Source organism: Neofelis nebulosa, chromosome 16 (assembly GCF_028018385.1).
Source record: "Neofelis nebulosa isolate mNeoNeb1 chromosome 16, mNeoNeb1.pri, whole genome shotgun sequence".
Classification (NCBI taxonomy): domain Eukaryota; kingdom Metazoa; phylum Chordata; class Mammalia; order Carnivora; family Felidae; genus Neofelis; species Neofelis nebulosa.
In genome coordinates, this window is record NC_080797.1 from 55105065 (window position 1) to 55127317 (window position 22253).

Genomic DNA, 22253 nt, shown 5'->3' on the forward strand with positions numbered 1-22253 from the left:
AAAAAAAACAGGGAAGAAAGCCTGGCCACCCATATAGCCGATGCTCTGGTAAGTACAGGTTTTCTGCCTTTGATTATGGGGAAAAGGGGAAAAGCATCTCGATTCATGGGGAAACTCTGCAGGAATCTCTTGTTTTACCTTTATTCCTTATATCCATGTGCTAGCTTTTAAACCCAGAAACTCCAATCCTTCAAGGTAATGCAGTATCACCCACAATGATGACCTGGTAGAGCCGTCACCTTTGGAGAACACCACATTATGATGATTTAATGTCTATGTAGCATCAATACATTTACATCAAGCCTTGGCTTTCAGAACATTAACAGGTCAATTTTTTATTCCTTTTTTAATAAAACGATTTCTCAAGGCTCTGTTCAGATGCCCATTCTCTTTGGGACAGGACAGATTTGCTCCAAATCTCATCAGCATGAGCTCTTCTCGTTCCCTTCACATCACTCTTGGGGTAATGCATAGAGTGCCAGGCTCATGACAAACTTGTCTCTTTTGCCAAAGAAAATTAAACTGTGATAGCTGAAAGTCAACTTGCTCTGATAAAACTGGGCTCAGCATGAGGAAATACATCCCACTGATGCCTCGTCATCTCTTAGGCACAGCTGTCCCTCAGAATTCTGACTGCTGAAACTCCATCTTCAGATTGGTCGGTTTCTCAGTGAACGTACACCATTGTATGCTCAAGCTATTTGGTAACAGAGTTTGATACTTATACCCCAATCCCATTCCTGTTGTGCAATACCCTATAGTCTCGCTACAGCCATGGACTGACTTCACCAACCATCCCAGGCATTAGTCACTAACTGCTCACAAAAGAACATTGGTCTCACTTCTCCTGAGCTCAAAGACTCAGAAACAGCAAGCTAACAACTCAGCCTCAATCCCGGTCAATCATTTGAAGAAAAGGAAAAGAGAACAAAGAAAATAGGCAACCCTTTAAGGAGGATAAAAGGTAGAACAAGAAAGTGAGAACTGACAAAAACAGAAATAAAAAATTTAAATACAATTAGATTTCTCAATTTCAAGGTTATTAAAGCACTGGGCAAAGGGAAACATATGGTCCCCATCCCGACTCTACTGCTTGTAACTACAGTACTGTGTGGCTGTTTGAGACATCCCTTTTCCACCCAGGTTTGGTGAGTCTTAAAGGGGTTAAAAAAAACCTTTAATTTTTTTTTTATTCGTGTGTGTGTGTGTGTGTGTGTGTGTGTGTGTGTGTGTGTGTGGTCTTTGGGTACAGAGTCCTGTATAATAAGACTATTTGTATTCATACTGGCAGAGTAAACACTACATGTTCATGCCCAGGCAGCTCTGTGCTTGTAATTTCAGCAAGAACAGAGCTCTGTCCCCCTGGGACTTCACTATTCCCCCAGTCTCCATTCGCTCAAACACAGAATGAGAGCAGAGAGAAAGCAGGAGAGAAAGATCATGGCAAGAGGTTTCACACAGCAGTGCAGCTAGCTTTCATGTGGCCCAAAATCTCATTTTTTGTTTTAATTACATTAGTTAAAACCATTTTTCTCTCAGCCCCATGTTCACAAGGGTGCCTTCTATTCCTAAAGACTACACTGTTGAATGAAACAGAATTTAGGTCTAGCACAATGAAGCTTTTCTTTGCTGTTGAGGGGCTCACTATGTAGATGTCACACTGTGGGACAAGCCTCTGCTTCAACCTGGTGTGTTAACGAGTACATATCTATTCTTGTGAAAATTCTATGCATCTTCTCTTCCTCGCCTCTTGCCTTTGCTATTTGTTGAGGCATTAGATTAGAAGAACTGTAAGTCTGATACTCTCCATCTGGTCCAATGCCTGCATCCATCTTAATACCAATTCATCTACTTTTGGCATCCACTGGTGTACTTGCTGAAACAGCATACACCTTATATATACAGTAACATTTTTTGAAAAAGATACACAAAATGGAAAATACCACGTATTATCTCCAAAGGTCTACCTAGCCTGTTTATGGAGAACACTTGGGTAAAGATTACTCTTTCTAAAGAATGAGATTTATCTAGGGATTCTATCTAAGGTTGAAATAAAAACTGTCTCTTTTTAAGTTTATTATTGTTTTTGGTTGTAATTGTACATTAGAAGCATAGTTAAAATCAGGAAGAGGAGGAGATAGGTTATTATGACTTTATATCATTATTAACAGTGCACCATACGAGAGAGGATTCCAATGCCAGAAAATGAATTCTTAGATAACTATCAGAAATGTGCCTTCTGCTACATTCTTTTATGTTTAAACCCCTGGTTCTGATTGAGCCCCTTTAAGAATATATTTACCATGATCATAACAGCACTAGATTAAATTACCTGAGCACAGAAAATATACCAAAAAAGGTGTACTAGTATGTAAGTATCCAAATAAGAAAGAACATCAAGCAAAACAATACTTTAAATGTTTTTATTATAGAAAAATCTCAGGGGCGCCTGGGTGACTCAGTCGGTTAAGTATCCTACTTTGGCTGAGGTCATGATCTCATGGTTTGTGAGTTCCAGCCCCACATCAGGATCTCTGCTGTCAGCACGGAACCCACTTTGGATCCTCAGTCTCCCCATCTGTCTGCCCTTCCCCACCTGCATATTCGTGTGCATGTGCTCTCTCTTCTCAAAAATAAACATTAAAAAAAAATCTCAAAATTTCAGGTATATACAAAAATAGAGAAAATAGTCTATTCCTATGTATATATCATTTAGGTTTCATTAACAACTCATGGCCAGTTTGTTTTCCCTATACTCCCACACTCACCCCTCTATTACTCTGAAGCAAATCCTAGACATTGGATCATTTCATCTGTAACTATTTTAGTAGTTATGTGTAACAGAAAACATAACTGTTTTTTAGAAAGCAAAACTTTAATACCATTTAAAAAAGCACATCATTATCACACATAAAAAATTAATAATTCCTTGATATCCAGTCAATGTTTTCTCTCTAAAGAACTCTACCAACAAGACTACTATGTGCCTATGCAGCGTCTAAATTAATGCTACTTAATGACCACCCCCATGGAAAGTTGCCACTAGTGGGCACAGATATAAGAAAAGGGGGAAGGGGAATCAATGACTTGCCTCATTTCCTCCTGGAAGCCTGTTCATGTGGACCAGCTGACCCTGATCATCCAACACAAGCTCAGTATACGTCAGCATGTCAGAAGGCAGGGGGGGTGATGGAAGGAATGCTTGAGTGGACATAGACTCCCAGAGTTTGATCAGAGACTAGTGGAGGAGAGAAGTTTGACTAATCAGTGACAATCAGCATTTTAACATACACAAAAATAAATATTAAGTTTCAGTCAATCTGATTTTACTCTTTCCTTTCCAAGTGTTCTGCTGAGCATCAAAGCATCAGACCCAATTCTGCAGCTCTCATTCTCAGTTAAAATAGATTTGTAATTATTTTTCACATAATGTTTTTTACATATCAAAATCAGGCACTTTTCCAACAAAGTCAAATTACTGAGTGATTCTGAATCAGCACAAGAGCATTAACAAATGCAATAGACCTAACAAACAGACCTAACAATACCTAGGGAAATTAAAATAAAAAATAAGTAACATTAATCCCTCTTTTTTAAAAAAGGAAGAAAAATCCCAGAAGAATAGAAAAATAACCAGGAAAAGTGATATGACACTCAGCTAATACCAAAAAAAATCTAAGGCGGCAAGAATAAAGTTTCTACTAGAGGCTCAAGAAAAGCATCCTTTCCTAATGTCTTTTCAGATCTATAGGCCCATATGCAGGAATTAGCTCATCAGGGATGCATGACTATTTGTAAATGTGCGGGATCAATTCTGGTCAAATTTGAGAATATAGACACACCTATCCATTTTAAAACCATTTTGATTTCCATTTCCAACTTCATATGACCAGAACAAATGCCTCATGAAGAGGGAACTAGCTGTTTCTTTGGTTGTCTCAAAACAACATTTAAAGGCAATATGATATATTCATATCTACATGTTCCAATCACAGTGTTTATGTCTATTCTACAGGAAAAATTATACAGAGTGTCATTTCTATTTATAGTTCTGGCATTGGGGAACAGAACCAACACAACTTGTAGGGGAACAATGTTGGCAATACGAAATGAAGATACCTATGTTTCCAGAGAGAGAACCTGTAAACAAATGACTACTTACAGGAAATCTCTTGTATTTACAGGTAGACTATTTACCAAGGCCACATATATTACTTTATTAAAATTCAAATGTGGTAATACTAGTAGTATTGACTAGAAGACTTGGAAAAATCCTGTATTCATAGATTTTTTTTTTTTTAAGGACAAATTCAGTATTCTTTTGATACTCTATCTGTTGCATTTTCTGCTGTAGATGTACTTTTCTTGCCTTCTATTGATGGAAGAAAAATCTGCAGCATAGAGAGGATTCACCATACAGATCAAAGGAATTTATTTTCAAATAAAGGATGAGAATCATAATGTATTTTCTCACATTAGTTTTTATTCAGCTATAATAAATCTTCCATGAAAGAATTGATACTTTAAACTGTGTATCATGAACTCTATATCCATTTGTATATATTATCAGTATTGATCCTCATCATATTAACCTATCAGCTAATGGCCTGGGTTATCTTGGAAAATAGGAAAAAGAGAAGTAGAGTTTCAAGCCTCTTTTTTAATACCCATAATTTGATTATAGCTTAGGAAATATATACCTGAACATAACTCCTCACACAGGGCATTGTAAACTACCATCACAGGTATGCTATCTCAGTTTACTTTCTTCCCAATAGAAGCTTCTATCCTCACCATTCCTCCTATTAATTCCTAAAGAACTGTCCAATATTGGAGTTGGCAGTCACCAAATCCCGAATGAGACAGAAATGAGAGTAGTGTGAGGATACTTCTTGCCCTTTGGGAATGACCCATTCCAGGCTAAGCTGCATCCAATGGAAATTCAGGAAAACCCTGTCTCTTTAGAACATATCAGAACCCCCCCAGTTAGCCACCTTTACCTGCCGAAACATCTCTGGGATATCATATATGTATGTTGTCCCCAAGGATTGTGCCTGGAATCTCTTTGATTGAAGTAGGTCTTTGGTGACATATGGAGTGTTGATTAACATTCCATGCAATGGTCCCTGTTTGTCTCCATATGCCTGAAACATGATCTACAGGAGAAAGAGAATGACAAGGGGGAGTTAAGAGACAGAGAAGAAAATCAGCCGCCTAGAGGGGCTTTTTTCATAAATGTTATTTCTGGACACACATTTTTGGTGGGTTGAGTAGCTAAGACATGCCTTTACACATTGGGTAGTGTTCTCAATTCTCTACAGATTAACCAACTCTAAAAAATGGTATGTAACCAATGATACTCCATGGGTTGCTCTCACTTTTGGATTAGTTGAAATCAACAAGAAAGCACAGCGTAAATTTCACATCTCAGAGACAGACTGACAATGCTTGCCTTCTAAAATGACTTAAATTCCATATACTCAGAAATGAAGTATGTCAACTAATGAATCTAAGCAGTCTGCACATTTAAGTTGAGGAACAGCTACGTGCTGAAGAGAATTCTGCTCTTTCCCTAACAGAAGTCAGGTCAAGGCTCTACCCTATTATCTGTGCTTCAGTCTATGATTAGAAGGTGCTTCATAAGTGTTCATAGCCACACAAAGGTTTCAAAGATTTTTGCCAGAAGTGGATTTCATTCATCCATCCATCCAGCTAGTCAGTTCTGGTTAGCTCATTAGACATAGCCCATAGTAAAATAAATGTGTTATTATATATATATATTAATATAATACAGATATGCATTTATTTATATCCTCCAGTATACTACATCTACAACTACCGAATAGCTCCTGCAATACCTATATTGTCACATAATAAAAACACACCATTTTTTAATCATTTCAACTCAAATATAGCTAGAAGAGTACTTCATACTTCACATATTTAGATAGTTTTATTTGCTTATGAATATCTATAAGGGATGCCATTACTTCAATTCAGTTAATATTTATTGAGTGCCCAGAGGTTGTATAACACTAAACTAGGCACTTTATGCATGAATACTTAAATATAGACTCCAAACACAGTGAATACAAATGGAGCCTGGGAAATAAGGGTATGTGGGCATATATACATATCTATTCTGGTCTAAAATGTATAACCTTAAATCTACCATTAAGAAATAGATTTGTGAACCTGATATATAGGCCTAACAACATAATTAAGTACTTTCCCAAACCCTGGATACCATTTAGCTAAATGAATCCGTAGCTGCCTAGCTCAGAGGAACAAATATGTTCTGCTGACTGGCAGGTCAGGTCCTATACCGGGCACAAATTGTCTTGGGCTGCTTAAACCCCATGGAATGGAGCTTCCAGTCCTATTCTATATGACTAATGGTGAAAGTCACTGGGTGGGAGGTAGAATTAGCAATGTCTTAGGTAGAAACAGTAATGTTTTAAGAGATTCAAAGTGTTAAGTATGGTCAAGGTATTAGAATGAAAAAACTGGACTCCTGAGAGAAGATAAACCAAATCAAAATAAGAAAAAGGAGTAAAAGCAGCAGATTCTGGGAGCTACATTCCTGTCTATTAGGAAAGACAAGAGCTGTGGGTACAAGAGTTTGAGACTCACTTTTGCCAAGGTAGAATGAAGTCAGGCTGGTCAGTGGTTGAGCAACATAACCATGTGGACTGAGAAGGGGGCTGGAGAAAGCCCTCTAGGTACTCTCGCTGCTGGTGGGACTTGAAAATGGTAGGACTACTTTGGTGAATAGTTTGGCAGTTTTTTAATAAAATTATATAATTATATAATAAAATATACACTTCCTGTGACCCAGTAATTACATTCTCATATATTCACCCAAGAAAAATGAAAACATATTCTACATAAAGACTTGTATATGAATGTTCATATAGCAGCTTTATTCATATAGCCCAAACTGGAAAATTAAGCTTCAAATGTCCATCAATAGGTGAACGAATATAAACATTTTGTTACATTCATAAAATGGAATACCACTCAGCAATGAAGAGGAACATACCCAGAGTCTATGTCTATGCAGCATGGATGAATCTCAAAAATACTATGCTGAGCAAAAGAAGCCACATAAACACTGTACATAATGTCTAATTTCATTTATATGAAATTCTAGGACAGGCAAAACTTGTCTATAATAGAAAGCAGGCCACTGGGTGCCTAGAACTGTGACTCTACCTTTGACTGCGAAAGAGAATAAGAGAACTCTTACGGGTTTTAAGATGTTCTCTATCATGACTGTGATGGGAGTCACACAGGTTTATATGATTTGAGAATGAACTGAAGTATACACATAAAATAAGTACATGTCATTATATGTAAATTGTATCTTAATAAAGGTAACTTAAAAAATATATATTTCTCCCTTATACTACACATTGGGAATCAAGTGACTCATGCAACAGATTACCCAAATCTCTTCTCCCCGCTGTGATGGCTGGCATCAGTGTTCAATTACAGCTAACACCACAAAGACTTTACAAAGAAAATGAAACAAAAGGAAGCTCAAACTAGTCAACCCTGCTCCTTGTTGTCAGAAAGAATAAATGATGTGCTGAACAAGAGGTTGATGGTAATGGATAGCACTGAATGATCAGCTACCTCCATTAATTTCATTTTCTACTATAATGGACATAGTAGTTAAAAATTGGTAAAGTGTATGTCTTACAAGTTTATGAAAATATGCATATATTTTATATATCATACACCTTTCATCAGTGGCCATCAGAAAGGCTTCTTTTGGAAAACAATTTCTGATCCCATAGTCTGCTCCCTTAGAACCTTGTACCTATCTTTTGATAACACAAATCATAATCATATTACAGACAAACTAATTATCTGTCTTCTTCCACCCTGATGTAAATTTCTTAAGAATAGAGATCACTTTGAATCCATAGTGCCTGATGCACTATATAGGTGGTCAGTAAATGTTACATCAATTAACGAATGAATGATACACAGTGTTCTATATTATTTTGAATTCACATAATGACTCACTAGAACAAAGAAAGGAAAAAAATAAATTGGCAGTAACTATCAGGTAGGCATTAGGAGCACCAGAGCAGACTTGAAGACTGTTCCTTTTGCTGGTTCCCTCCTCCGGCCAGGGGCTCTTGGGTTCATTCACATTCCACAGTGGCTGTTGAACTCCCTCAACTGAACAGCCTGAAGGAGACCTCTTCCTTTAGGGCTTCCTAAATAGGTAGGACCTATGGTAATAGGGGCTGTCCCTCAGGCAAAAGGTAGCTCATTCATTCTTTCAGATACTTATTGAGTACTTATTTTGTGCCAGGCATAGTACTAAATCATGATTGAAGGCATCTGAGCCTTTCATGCCCCTGTGTCACCACTAGCCAGAATGAAGGAAATCTAAGAGCTTTCTAATAAAAGAAAGGAAAAATAAAATAGTTATGAAGAACAAACATATTTATCAAAAACACTAAAATCTCAAGTGGCCATCTTATTTTTCACAAGAATAGACTGCCTTGAAGCCATTGTAGAAGTTAATTAAAAATATCCCTGCCCATGGAAAGCTCTGACTGAAAATGTCTTTAAGGCTGTCTTGAAAAACATCAAGTGCAGCAAAAATTATTGAATACTCTTTCTCTTGCTCACCCCTTGCACTCTTGTGTGCTCTCTCTCTCTCTCTCTCTCTCTCTCTCTCTCTCTGTTTTAACTGTTCACTTCTCACTGGATAGATTCCTCTGGCCATCTAACTGGGAATCAAAGCACAAAATGAAAGGTCACTCTGACAACTATCCAAACTCAGATTTTTAAAATTCATCTTCAAAATACTGGCAAAAATGTCTTTTCTTGCCTCTGTTCCTGGATTTAAAAGGACATAGATAAAAACAAGAGACATATAATCTCTTCCTGGCACCAACTGCATAGAAGAAACTGAAACCCTTGTGTACACGTACTGAAGCAAGGTCATCCTTTAAACAGAAGAAATTCACTTTCCAAGTTCTGGCCAAAAAGCTAAAATAACATCTCAGTTCTTAAGAAGATGTGAGCAATGGCAAACCAACCCAAATCCAGTATCACAGCAAATGGCACAAATATTTAGAAATGAAGGTGGGAACACAGATTAAAAGGAATTCTGTTATGACATAATCAATCTACTGAAAGAGTCATCTTCCATTTTCACATTCTTGATTTTTCTACCTGAAAAAGGGGTTAAAGTTTGCTACTTTGCTCTTCTATAGATCTCTAATACTCTGAACTCTTTGAAGGAAAATAATGTGTGTAAATGGAATAACATAATGGGTAAATATGAGAAAGTCACTGCTTGACACTGCTCTAGCTATTACATTATGCTGAAATTTTCCTTACGATCAAAGGTGGTGATATATTTCAACAATTTTCTTTTCTTTACTTGCCAATGAGTGGTCTATCAAGGCTGAAAACAGGAAAGACAGATCAGCCCAGAGAAGACAAGATTGTTCAGGTAGCTCAAGAGCCCTTTACAAAAGAATGCTAAATTGTAGAATTACCTCTGGATTGAGGTTCACTTGGCATCTGTTTGGGCTCACCAGTATGTCACAAAGATTGAGGGTTTCATAACATCCGTGATTAAGAACATAGGCACATCTTATAAGGTAAATGAAGTTTTTTCAAATTCATGTGAGCACTGAACCTGACAGAGGATAACTCTGCTACATGAACCAATGGGACTTGTGAGTTTGGGTTTTCCATAACAAGGCCAAGTGGCTTATCTTTAAGGACAAAATCAAAAGTCTAAGGAGCCCTTGACTACTGTACCTGTGCTGTCCTGGAGTCAGTCACTTCCTTGTACAAGCTGATGTCCAAGTAATAGCCGGACTCATTTGTCAGGAAGAGGCGGATGGGAATTGCTTTTCCAGTTGGTGTCAGGCGAATGTTGATTTTCAGTTCTGCCTGGAGGACACGTAATTTCCACAGCCGACTTCCATAGCGCATTACCATGCTCCGCACAGATTCCTCAATCTGTCACAGACACGTCACCAAGCACAAAACTTAAAACACCTTGTACCTAGAACCTGTTTCAGGTCTTCCCATCTTTGGGAAAGCAGGAATGGAAAAAGGTGCTGGTTTCTGGAGATGTGCACTACATGTATTCCTTATAAAAAGTAAGATAATTTCTCCCCAACCCTACTCTTGCTTAGAAACAAGTTGGGGACAATTTCACGCCAGGCTGGCATTTGAGTGGGGTTCTCTGGCTCACAACACCCAAATCTGTACAACTCCCTACCCGTTTCCCAATTATATTCATATTCTATATCAAAGATCTGCAATATCTAAAATTACAAGCCATGGGATTTAAGAGAAAGCCCCCAAATAAGAATAAAATTTCTAGTTAAATAGCTATTAAGTAGCATTTATATGCATGGTAACTATGTTTCATTGCACTTATAGGACCTTAAATCATCATAGCAATTACCACCATGAGCTTTTTTCTATACAATTTTATTAAACTTTATAATATATGCCTCTTGGTAAATTGCACAAATTAAAGAGAGGCAATTTGTAGGTGGTGTTAGAATGTTCTCTCTAAACAGAGCTCTGAAGCTCGGTCATTGCCAAGTCCAATTGGGATTTAAGTAGATGGGGCAGATGTTTCATAGTTTCTCTAAGGCTTATACCCAGGCATCTTAGTGCTCCTAGTTTTCAGGGTTAGGCAAGTTATTTTAACCAAATGGCCTTAGATGGGATTTTCTCTTACTGACAAATGAAATTTTGTTTTCCCAATATGGCTAAAGGCAGCCAGGACATACTACTCAAAATTAACCCATTCTCTTAAATGAATTGTCTTTCTAAATTGCTTTCTCAACTTAGAAAATATCAAAAATATTTTCTACCACTCTTCTCTTATGGTTCTTTAGAAGTATGTGCCACCTTTGCAGTTTGTTTTAGCACCACAGAATCTCAGGTTAATGGATTTCAAGGAGTTGACTTCTCTAGTCCCACACTTGCTTGTTAACCAAAGGGTATCTACCTATTCTTTTCTGGAGAGAACAAAAGTCAACAATCTCTACATTCAAGAAGCTGACAGTTATCTTATCTATGATTAGAAAGGCATAGCTAGGACGTATGGGTATTTAGAGTAGAAGTAGAGAGGTAGATATTAAAAAAACTCACTGAGAAATGGTTAGGTCAAGTCTAAAAATATATACAGTTAAATAGTGTCCTGGCCATGTTTTCACTCTTCCAGCCTCAGCAGTCCCAGAATGCTTAAGAGAACCTTCACTTAAGCTAGATGATGAGACTTGATACTCAGTGAGTAGCCCTATCCTTGTCAACCTATCAGTAGTTTAGAGTCTTGAAGGAAAAAAACAGCAGAAAGTGATTTTTTAGGTCTTAGACATTAAGTTCAAAAATCTAAAGTCCATGCTTACAACTGATCTTGAGAAATGGAGATACTGGTTCTCCTAACCAAATTCCACAATACCAAGATAGAAAAAGGTTAGAGTGAATACAAATAGAGAGCAGTCTGTCTTTATTACACCTGGGATAAAAGGTCAAGTATAGAATCACCCTGTTTTCCTTTCTTAAACTATATGGAATGTATTTTAGAATAGAGCCTCAGGATAGAAAACATATATAATACATGTGAAAATTCTATAACAACCAAATTGTCTCCCTGTGGAAAAATACTGAAGGGAAATAGGTTAGACACTTTAGGAAGTTGTACTGCCTCCCTGAGGCCACGGGTAAGTAACATTTAGTGCAAAACAGCAGTAATTTTGCCAAAATGTCCAAAAATAGCAAAGTTATTCCAGATGAGAAATCCTAGGGAATTATATAAAAACAGGACCATTATGATGACAAGTATCCAAAGCAGGTACCAATGGAATAACAGAAAGAAACTTTTATGTTTTCATACTGCTTATAAATGACCAGCAAGATAACATTATACCACCTTCAGTTTTGATGTCTGCTTTCAATGGCTTCTAATTTTTGACTCCCTCCCAGAAACCCTGTCTCACAAGCATTCTGTAAACTTTAAAGATCAAGGGCTCAACTAGCTAACCAAGTGTACTTGTTTCCAGGTTTAAGTGAGAATAAATATGGATGAATCTCTCTACTTGTGCTTGGTAGTGCTGGGAGAGAAGCTAAAGAGAAATGTACCTTTGATGGGTCCATAATGACTGTGGGCACAAAGTTGAGGAAGATGTGGTTGCAGTCAGTGCGAACATTTGTATTATTAAAAGCAACTTCCAATTCATCCATAGCCTCCAGGAGCAGCCGCTCCCCTTCATTTTGTAGATATTCAAAAGAAGCTTCCTATACAAAATAAAAATCACCATCAACATCAGTGTGTTTTAAAAGAATCAGTAGGGGCACCTGGATGGCTCAGTCAGTTGAGCATCCAATTCTTGATTTTGGCTCAAGTCATGATCCCAGGGTCATGGGATCAAGCCACCAATGGGCTCCACGCTGATCATGGAGCCTGCTTAGGATTCTTTCTCTCTCTTTCTTTCTTTCTTTCTTTCTTTCTTTCTTTCTTTCTTTCTTTCTTTCTTTCTCTCTCTCTCTCTCTCTCTCTCTCTCTCTCTTAGGATTCTTTCTTTCTTTCTTTCTTTCTTTCTTTCTTTCTTTCTTTCTTTCTTTCTTTCTTTCTCTCTCTCTCTCTCTCTCTCTCTCTCTCTCCCCCCCCATCCCCAACTCGTGCTCTCTAAAATAAACAAATAAATAACAATTAAAAAATGAAAGAGTCAATAAAGAAATGGCTATTATAATGACTTAAGTAGTACTATGTCATGAATCACAAGGCACCTGCTACAGGTGCTACCTTTCTCCCTAGAGTCAGCCCAATGACCATAGGCAGCAGAGGCAGGCAACTATCAAAGAGTTCCTGCCAGCCCTTCCTCCTGCTTCTTAGGGAAACATTTCCTTCTAATAGGTGGAAATGCAGGGCATCCCCAGAGCTATACCTCCAATAGGATCACATTTCACACATGCCAAACAGAGGAGTTTAGAAAGGAAATCTGTTTAGAAAGTAAAAGTTGAAGAAAGGGTATAGGTACAGGATGCAGTAATTATGACACCAGGAAGTGCCTTGCTATACACAGAAACTACTCTACCTCTAGGTGGGCTTACAATGGGGCCATCTCTAACTTTTCTCTTTATCTTCTATCATCACTGAACTATCCCTGTGATTTTTCTGTTAAGATGCTTTTCCTTTTCTCAAAGGAGCGCTTTCATGCTTCCATTACCAAGAATAAACTTTTTTAAAGCCCTTTATCATATGGAATATTTATTTCTGTGAGAGAAAGGACTCTCAGACTTCTAATGGCTACTGGAGAGTGGGATAAATGAGAATAAGAGCCTTGATTCAAAAAATAAAAACCCAGGGGCACTTGGCTGGCTCAGTCAGTAGGGCATGCAACCCTTCACCTCAGGGTTGTGAGTTCAATCCCCATGTTGGGTGTGGAGCCTACTTAAGATAAAAAAAAATAAATTAAAAAACAAAACAAAAAATGAAAACCTGATTTTGAACGATGCCTGTTTCTCTGTCCCTTCCCTCAGGAATAACTTCCCATCCAAGTATGGTACTTACCTTGGTGACCAGATCAGAATGTCTGATGATTGCACGAACAAAGAACCTATAGTCTGTCACTTCAGTGCCCACTTCCACCTTGGCTGCCCCAAGATACAGGTGCATCTTATGATTAGCACATGGAATGGCAGTAAGGTCAAAATTTCTCATCCGGTTCAGTTCTAACTGGAAAGCTAGAGCAGGCTCCAGGTGACGATAGATACGATCCTCCTCAAACTGAGCACAAAATTGGAGAACAAAAGAGCTCACAAGAGGCAGTTAACAAAATTATATTATGAACATATACATAAAAGAGATGCTTGAAAATAGAAACATAAACGATGATGCGCTAATAAGCAACAAAAATGAGCTACATACAAGAATAATGCTATAGCTTACGTAAGATTAGGGACTAAAATACCTATTTACTTTCCAAGCTTTCATCATTTATGCTTTTACAAATGGTGATGATTTCCATTAAAAACAAGCAAACAAAAAATACCAATTCCCTCAGAACTCCTACTGCATTACTACTGTCTATACAGTTCATTTCTGACAATTAACCACAGACTGCTTCACATTAATATTTACTTCACATACTGATGTTTTGGGTTTACCCAACTAAAATGCTTACAGGCAGGGCCCAGTTTTATACTCTTATTATTTCTGGCACAGTACAAAGGACACAGTAAATACTCAAGAAATAAACATCATGTAATTTTTAAAAATAAAGATATTTGGCTTTGGAATATTTAATATCCATAGATTAAAAAAGATATAATACTACTAAGGGCAGTAGTCCTTTAATATATCATTAGGACCGGCCTAAAGCATAGTGATGATTGTGAAAGTTATCGCTTTCCTTGGGTAGCTCAATACACTGGACTATTTCCTACACCAAACTCTTTCCAAAGGGAGCCTTCCTTGGTTCTAAGACACATGCAAGGCAAAGGGAAGCGCAAATTCAGTTAGAGAAAGGAGAATGGCAAGAAGAGCACATGGCAAAGATAAGCCACTCTTGGGTTTAAAAAAAAAAAAAAAAAAGGGTGGGAGGGAATCAGTCCTTACCTTATCCCTTGCTCGGAACGTGAAAAATTTAGGAAATTCTCTCTGTGGTAAAGAAGGGGAAAATATGTCAGTCTTTCATAGATATGGCTCTTTGGGGATAAACACGTAGTAAAGTACAGAAGCAGTCAAGCACCTAGAAGGCAGCTCCTAGAATACATGCTCCTTATCTAAGCTTAGGCCAGGGAATAGGAACAATCCTTTGGGTAACCACCACTGTGACCCCACTTCCAAGTCTGAAATCACCACACAATTATCCTAACTTCAATAGCTAGCCTCTCCTAGGGAAAAAAAATTAGTTTTTTTTTTTTGTTTGTTTGTTTGTTTTTATCTCCCAAGTGGGAAAAAAAAGTCTTCCCTGGTGTTGCTTTTGGCACAACCAGGCAAATAAAACCAATATACCCTTATGCTGCAGCACTGCAATAGTAGTTACTGGACTGATTTCCCAAGTTTCCCCTTAAGAAACTCTTCAAATGTAAACTAGCCAGATAGCACAGTATTCCCCAATCCATGTTTTTTCCACATTCACTCTTAAGTCAATCATTCCAAGTGTTTAAACAATAACATTTCAAGACAAAGAAAAGTGTAAGATGATACTTTGGTCACTACCACCCCATGTATAGGAAAGAGAGGGATGGAACTAGTGAACTTGTAGTCATTAGGTCTTACTGCTCTTTTGCAGGACATTACACAACAAAGCAGCCAATTTCCTAGAACCTTATTAATTAACAAAGATGAATTCAATTAGCAGAGTCCATTAGTTTCTGAAATTTAACTTATTAACACCAAATACCCGTTTCTCGGATGGGAGGCTCTACTGGCAGTGTTGGAATCAAGTCATTACTATTTGCCTCTATAGGAGGTTTCATTAGGTATCTCCTTCATTATGAGCGCAATATAATCAAAACTTATTGGTACAAGCAGAGAGACCAGGACTAGCTGCCTAAATATTCCTCAATGAGCTTTAGGAACCATGAAGGAAACATGAACGGAAAGCCTTCTAGGTGGCAGGTACTCTCACATGCTGTCCCATCGAGAGCTCTCCACAACCTCTCAGGTATCTATGATGACCCTGTTTTTTACAGCTGAGGAAGCTGGGGCCAAGTGACATGCCCAGGATCACAAAACAAGAATGTGAACTTGAGTCTAATGCCAGAGCCCACACCCTTCCATTTCTACCACTCTCTCTCAAGTATAGGGTACTACCTTTCTATTCTTGTTATAATCCAAGTTCCCTATTTATTCGACTTCTCTTTGTTGAGATAAAAAACAGAAATTAAGGCTTAAGGGAAAAAAAACAAAGCAGAACTCATGCTGAAAACTTGTGGTTCTTGAATTTACTGAGAACTTCTTGAATACTTTCCACAGGTATTATACCTCACTCTTACCTTAAGCTTACACAGTTAATAAATCTTTTTACATTTCCTTGGCATTTTAACTGTAAAACTGCATTTAACAGGTTTCTAGGAGCTTGTTTAGCAAGCCCAGGAAATCCCTTGTTCAGGCTTGGGTCTTTAAAAGCCCTTTGAAAGTGGGTTTTACACAGCACTGATCTTTTACTGATGATGTTTTGTTCTAAATAATTCCCCCGAATGATAGTGAAGAACATGGGGATGACTTCAAGATTAAGCAGGAAGATGTTCAGCTGAGTTTTCAGTAGATTTCATGCTCATGGCTTTATATAGCCTAGTTTTGATTTTATTCTTGAGAGGTATGGCTTTCAGAGCATTAGCTAAAAAAGCAACACAGGTCACAGAAGGAAAGGTAATAAAAAGTCCTTTCATGGAATTTTCTGAAAGAGTCAAGGTAAGTGATAATAAGATCTTTTAAGCATATACCTTTCTATTCTGCCAGAACTATGAATTAAAATATATTTATTTAGTATACCACTTAAAAGCACATTTGTTTATTTTTATTTTTTTGTTAATTTATTTTTGAGAGACAGAGAGAGATAGAGCATGAGCAAAGGAGGGGCAGAGAAACAGGGAGATACAGAACCTGACGTAGGTTCCAGGCTCTGAGCTGTCAGCACAGAGCCCAACGTGGGGCTCGAACTCACAGACCGCGAGATCATGACCTGAGCCGAAGTTGGATGCTCAACTGACTGGGCTACCCAGGCGCCCCTAGTATACCACTTATTTAAGTGTGTATATATGCAGAATCAAAATCATTATTCCTTCCAAAACATCACGATAGTAACAAATAAGCTGTCTTTACCATTCAGTCCATTATGAAAATTTGTGGTAACCAAAAGACATGGAAAACAAACAATCTTGAATGGAAATACCTTTACAACCAATAACAAAAGAGAACTAATTCTTGGCAGGGGTGGGCAAAGACTCACCAAAATCGAAAAAACCACTTTCATTAAGTTTAGCTAAGAAACAGTGTTATGAGATAATATAAACTTTTTTTTTTAAATAACTTTTGAGCAAATTTTTAGCTCCACAGTGGGGCCCTCAATTTAAGCGTGAAGCATTCAGGTCAGGAAATGGCCAGAAGTTCTGTGCAATGAGAAACCAGGATTATTAAGTGATTCTTAGAAAGACAGACAAGTTCTGAAGACTTTTATAGCAAGCCGTAACTTCCTTCAGTGCTCAAAAAATCGCAGAAACAAAAAACACAGAGAAGAAAAGCAGAAGTCTGGTCCTACAGTTGTAGTCAATTCCTTCACCCCACCTCATCCTGAGACTTCCAATTTTTCTACTAACAGCATTCATGCTTATTCCATCACTAATGTAATTGCTTTCCAGGCATTCTACTAGTGTTATGGGCAAATATAATAATTGAATGTACACAAAGAAAAACCCTCTTAGTGTTCTGGTACCAAAAACCAAAAGAATGCAACATTTCTCAGGAAGAAATTATACCCCTGCTGTGTTCTAATCAGCCAACCATCATCAAGACAATCAAAATAATTTGCCTAAATTAGCCAATCAAGACACCCTGCAAATCAGAGAATGTGAAAACCTGCAACAGAAAACATCATAGATGATTATGACACTAATAATCGTGTTAAAAACCTAATGAGATGAAGAAATTGGAAACTTGCTGGTGCAATTCTCTTTTACCTCAACATGCTGAGAACTAATTATATAGACTGTAATTAAAACAAAAACCCAAACCAAACCTTCTGAAAAACTAATAGTTGATCCACTAGCAAACAAAACTACCAATTTTTTCCAACTTAATATTGAGATATAATTGGCATATCAATTTTTTTAAAGAAATGAACTACTAACCATGATAACTATTTTTAAACATTTTTTTTAAGTTTATTTATTTTGAGAGAGACAGAGACAGCATGAGTCAGGGAAGGGCAGAGACACAGCGGGGGTGGGGAGAGAGAGAGAGAGAGAGAGAGAGAGAGAGAGAGAGAGAGAGAATCCCAAGCAGGCTCCGCAGTACTGTCGGTGCAGAGCCCGATGCAGGGCTCGAGTTCACAAAACCGTGAGATCATGACCTGACTCAAATACAGGAGTCAGATGCTTAACCAACTAAGACACCCAGGCACCCCACCGTGATAACTGTTTTTGATAGCTGGTTCTTCCTTCAGACCCAAATAAGTGGGAATCACTCATAAAACTGGTAAAACTACAACTATCTCCTAGGTGATTTATAGGAGAATTTTTTTAATTGCCTAAAATTGTACAAGCAAGATGCAAAAGGAAACCTAGATAAAACTGATTTATCACAGTGTTTGGACCTAATGCTTTTGTTTGGGTTGCAAAGTATCAGAAGAAATCCTAAAAATTCGCACTTCCATATCCCTAACAAAACTTTGCTGAAAAAAAATACGGAAAGCTTCAAAAAGCTTAATACTTACACTCCAATCAGACAGCACCTTCTGCTACACTTTCTGGAATTCTAGATCTGAAATGTGAGTGAAACTAAGAGACTTAAATACTACATAAAACTGGAGAACTGCAGCTGATACAGCTGCAGAAATTCAAAGACCCTGTTCTTTTGCTTTTAAAGCTTCAATTTTTTTAAAATAGGAAGGAGGTATTTACAAGGATGGGTTTGTTTGTTCTCAAAATTGGTTTAAATATCAATATTAAGCAGTTATGCAAGCCCTGTTATGGGCACTTGATTTAATTAGATGGCCATGGAAAGAACCTCAATATCAAGACTCCTTAGTGCTGGTGGATACTGCCTGCTGGGAGGAACAGGCTCCATGCTCTAAGGGATTCTCTAAGAGACTAAGGCAGTAGCAGACATTCCAGTGCTCAGCTCTGTGGAGACTGTGGTGATAGACAACAAAGTTTTGGAAATGCTTAGAGTCTTCATTGGCATCTGAATAAGCACCTAACAAGATATACACTCTCTAGGAATCATTACTCTGGCCTTCATTTGCCTTGTTCTGGTTCTGAAGCAGCATGAGAGACAAGGACCATGTAACAATGGCACAGATGCTTCATTCCACACTAGCCAATGCTGTTCTTGAACAGCCTTGGTAACCTTCCTCCTCTCCTTGCCCCCTCATGTGCACATTTTCTCTTCAATAATATAGGGATTTCACAGTGTAGAACAGGGGAGGCTGCATACATCACAGTGGATTACCAAAAAGCCAGAGAGATCAAGGGATTCATCTCTAACACTCCCAGAAAGCTTCCTCTTTTTCACACTACACTAACTATGGGGCAAGCACACATCAGATGACATGACAGAGGCTAAGCATCCTCCACGAATGGCAAGCTACCACCAGCAGAGGAACTAAGAGCAGCACCATGACAATGAGCCCTGGATTTGTACAACTCCTGCCAAGGCTTCCTGGCTATTGTAGATCCTGGATGGAGCTCAGTAATAGTTGCCCTTGCCCCCTGCATAACCACTAATCGCTTCTAAGGAGTCTCACATAAAAACACCCCAATTCTTCTGTCATTCAATTCTTCAGAGAAAATCCAGTCCACACCAAACCTTAATGTTCTCTACGTCCTAAAGCAACCTTTCCTATACCCATCACAAATCACTTGATAATTTAACTGATTACTCACTTGACGCCACTATAAATAGGAACTGGACAATGATTCCTGGGGAAGACCAGCTACTGGGCTCATTTCCTGGCAGATTTTGCCTTTACGCGTCCCTATTCAACCTACTGGATAGCAGGGAGAACAACAAAAAAAAATGTTTTAAAGCTGTAGATATACTCTCGGACATGACAAAGATTCAGAGGTAAGAAAGTACAAAAGAAATAATGCCTATTGGGGCACCTGAGTGGCTTAGTCGGTTAAACATCGGACTTCAGCTCAGGTCATGGTCTCGTGGTTCGTGAGTTCAAGACCTGTGTCAGGCTCTGCACTGACAGTATGCAGCTTGCTTCAGATTCTCTCTCCCTCTATTCCTCCCCTGCTCACGTTCTCTCTCAAAATAAATAAAAATAAAAACGTTACAAAAAAAAAAAAAAAAAAGGAAAAGAAAAAGAATGCCCATGGAAATGAATCACTTTGGCTTTTTAAAAATTTTAATGGAGAGTTTTAATCCATTGTGGAATGCTTACTATAGGAAACCGGTTACTGTGCTATAAACATCAAGACTCCATCTGAATTATTAGGGAAAAGGAAAATAATTTTACAAGTTCACTATTATTCCCCAGAATATTATATTATTCCAAAGTCAGTGAGAAATGAAAGATCACATTAAAACTTAAGAATCTAGTCCAGTACTCTTTCTTCCCAAATCCAGGTCTTGGCTCTGGCATGTCTACTTTAGTTCAGATCAGCATTTAACAGCCATACTATTCATTCATGGGCTTCCATATTCTATCCCAAGTATCAATTTTATTCTCTAAGCTCTTGATTTTTCTCTCTAAAGCCCCAGGGTTCTCTTTAAGCTCCTCATACTTCTCCACTGCCTCTAGTTTCCTATCTAAAGTTATTGATTGATACATATCTGCACTCTGCTTGATTTCCTGACATCAATAACACAGGGGAGTTATACAGTCCACAACATTTCCTAAAGCATTTCAGAAAATCTTAGCTCTTTAGCTTGAGGGTAGTCTGTCTGGTTTCTCTGTAGACTAGACCAACAAGGTGAACTCTGAGAAGGAAAACAAAATGTCAAGTGCTACAGACCTAATAGACAAAGGGCAATAAAAGCAGTCACACATAGGTCCTTGAATTTAGAAAGTCCTTTCCAGAATCCCAAATGCTATCTTCATTACAAATGAACAGTGCTTGAAAACTAACTTAATTGTTAAAACAAAATTCTTTTTTTAATTTTTTTAATGTTTTATTTATTTTTGAGAGAGAGAGACAGAGTGTGGGTGGGGGAGGGGAAGAGAGAGAGGTAGACACAGAATCCAAAGCAGGCTCCAGGCTCTGAGATGACATGGGACTCGAACCTACGAACCATGAGATCATCACCTGAGCCGAGGCTGGACACTTACCCGACTGAGCCACCCAGGTGCCCTGAAACTCTTTTTTTTTTTTTTTTAAGTTTATTTATTTGAGAGAGACAGAGACAGCACAAGTGGGGTAGGGGCAGAGAGAGAGAGGGAGAGAAAGAGAATCCCAAGCAGGCTCCAAGTTGCCAGGTGTGGAGCCTGAATCCACAAACCATGAGATCATAAACTGAGCCAAAACCAAGAGTGGATCACTTAACTGACTGGGCCACCCAGGTGCCCCCCAAATAAAGTTCTTATCAGGAAAATTAAGACTTCCTAATATCTTCTGGAATCTTACTTAGCTACAATAAGATCAATTTTTAAAGAAATATGTTAACAATAATCAGTCATTTTAGAAAATAACATCTTGATTGCAAACTGGATTTTTGACCTTACTACCACAATGGGTATGATTGTGGATATACCACTGTTTGGATGCCAGGCTATTAACTTAGTTCTCTTTTCAACAAAATTTTTAATCTCATAAATACTAACAGTTAATTCAGTTAAATGGGAGAACAAGCAATTTAATGCTTAATTTTATTTATTTCCTGCTCCTAGAATTAACATAAGACAAAAACACCAACTTAGGTTCTGTTAAGACATTTTAAATAATAAATGATTGTTTTTCAGAATTGAGAATTCTCAATAATAGAACCTGAATCCAACTTTGGTAGAAGCCAAAACCCCAAAGTACAATCAACAGTTCTTCATTACTGAAGTCCCTATGTTCACTCTGCACAGAAGAGATTAGTAGTTAGTTCCCACTTCTTCCTTAGTCATCTGGATAAATGCTTGTGTTCATTCTTAACTATTTCTCAGAGTTATACTGAGAGTTCATTACAGGGTTAAAAAAAAAAAAAACACACAAAAACTTTAGCTAGAACACTAAAGAAGAACTGGAAGATTCATTTTAACACTTTCTAAAAGAAGAACCAAACATTAGTCCAACTCTTCTAAAGAACTCACACATACTCTATATTTAAATAATTGGTGGCAGATAGATAAAACAGTAAGTAATCTTTCATTGTGGTTCCTTTTACTTACATGAAATCTCTGATCCACCTCATAGTTGACCTGTTTTCTGAAATCCTTTCAAATGAAAGACAGAAAAGAAGAAAAAACAGAAGCTGGCAATTAATAATAAAATTAAAAACGAATTAAGTAAAAGGTGATGAGTTAATGTTTTTTCTTGATTAAATTTATAGGAAAAAATTTATTAGATTCTACAAGAAATAAATGATT

The 22253-nt window shown here is 37.7% G+C and overlaps 1 protein-coding gene across 21 annotated transcripts in view; it reads right to left on the bottom strand.

Annotated features, from left to right (window-relative positions):
• The window catches only part of ACACA (acetyl-CoA carboxylase alpha), a 280594-nt gene that overhangs the window by 93035 nt on the left and 165306 nt on the right, over positions 1-22253 (bottom strand). For 18 of the 21 annotated variants that reach the window (XM_058703419.1, XM_058703413.1, XM_058703420.1 and 15 more), the window contains 7 exons: positions 22056-22100; positions 14624-14665; positions 13577-13792; positions 12145-12300; positions 9799-10002; positions 5001-5156; positions 3092-3238 (listed from right to left, as the gene is read on the bottom strand). In XM_058703419.1, the coding sequence (XP_058559402.1) occupies positions 3092-3238; positions 5001-5156; positions 9799-10002; positions 12145-12300; positions 13577-13792; positions 14624-14665; positions 22056-22100 (966 nt within the window). The remainder of the gene's footprint in view (positions 1-3091; positions 3239-5000; positions 5157-9798; positions 10003-12144; positions 12301-13576; positions 13793-14623; positions 14666-22055; positions 22101-22253) is intronic. The other 3 variants (XM_058703415.1, XM_058703416.1, XM_058703414.1) reach the window with 1 other exon arrangement.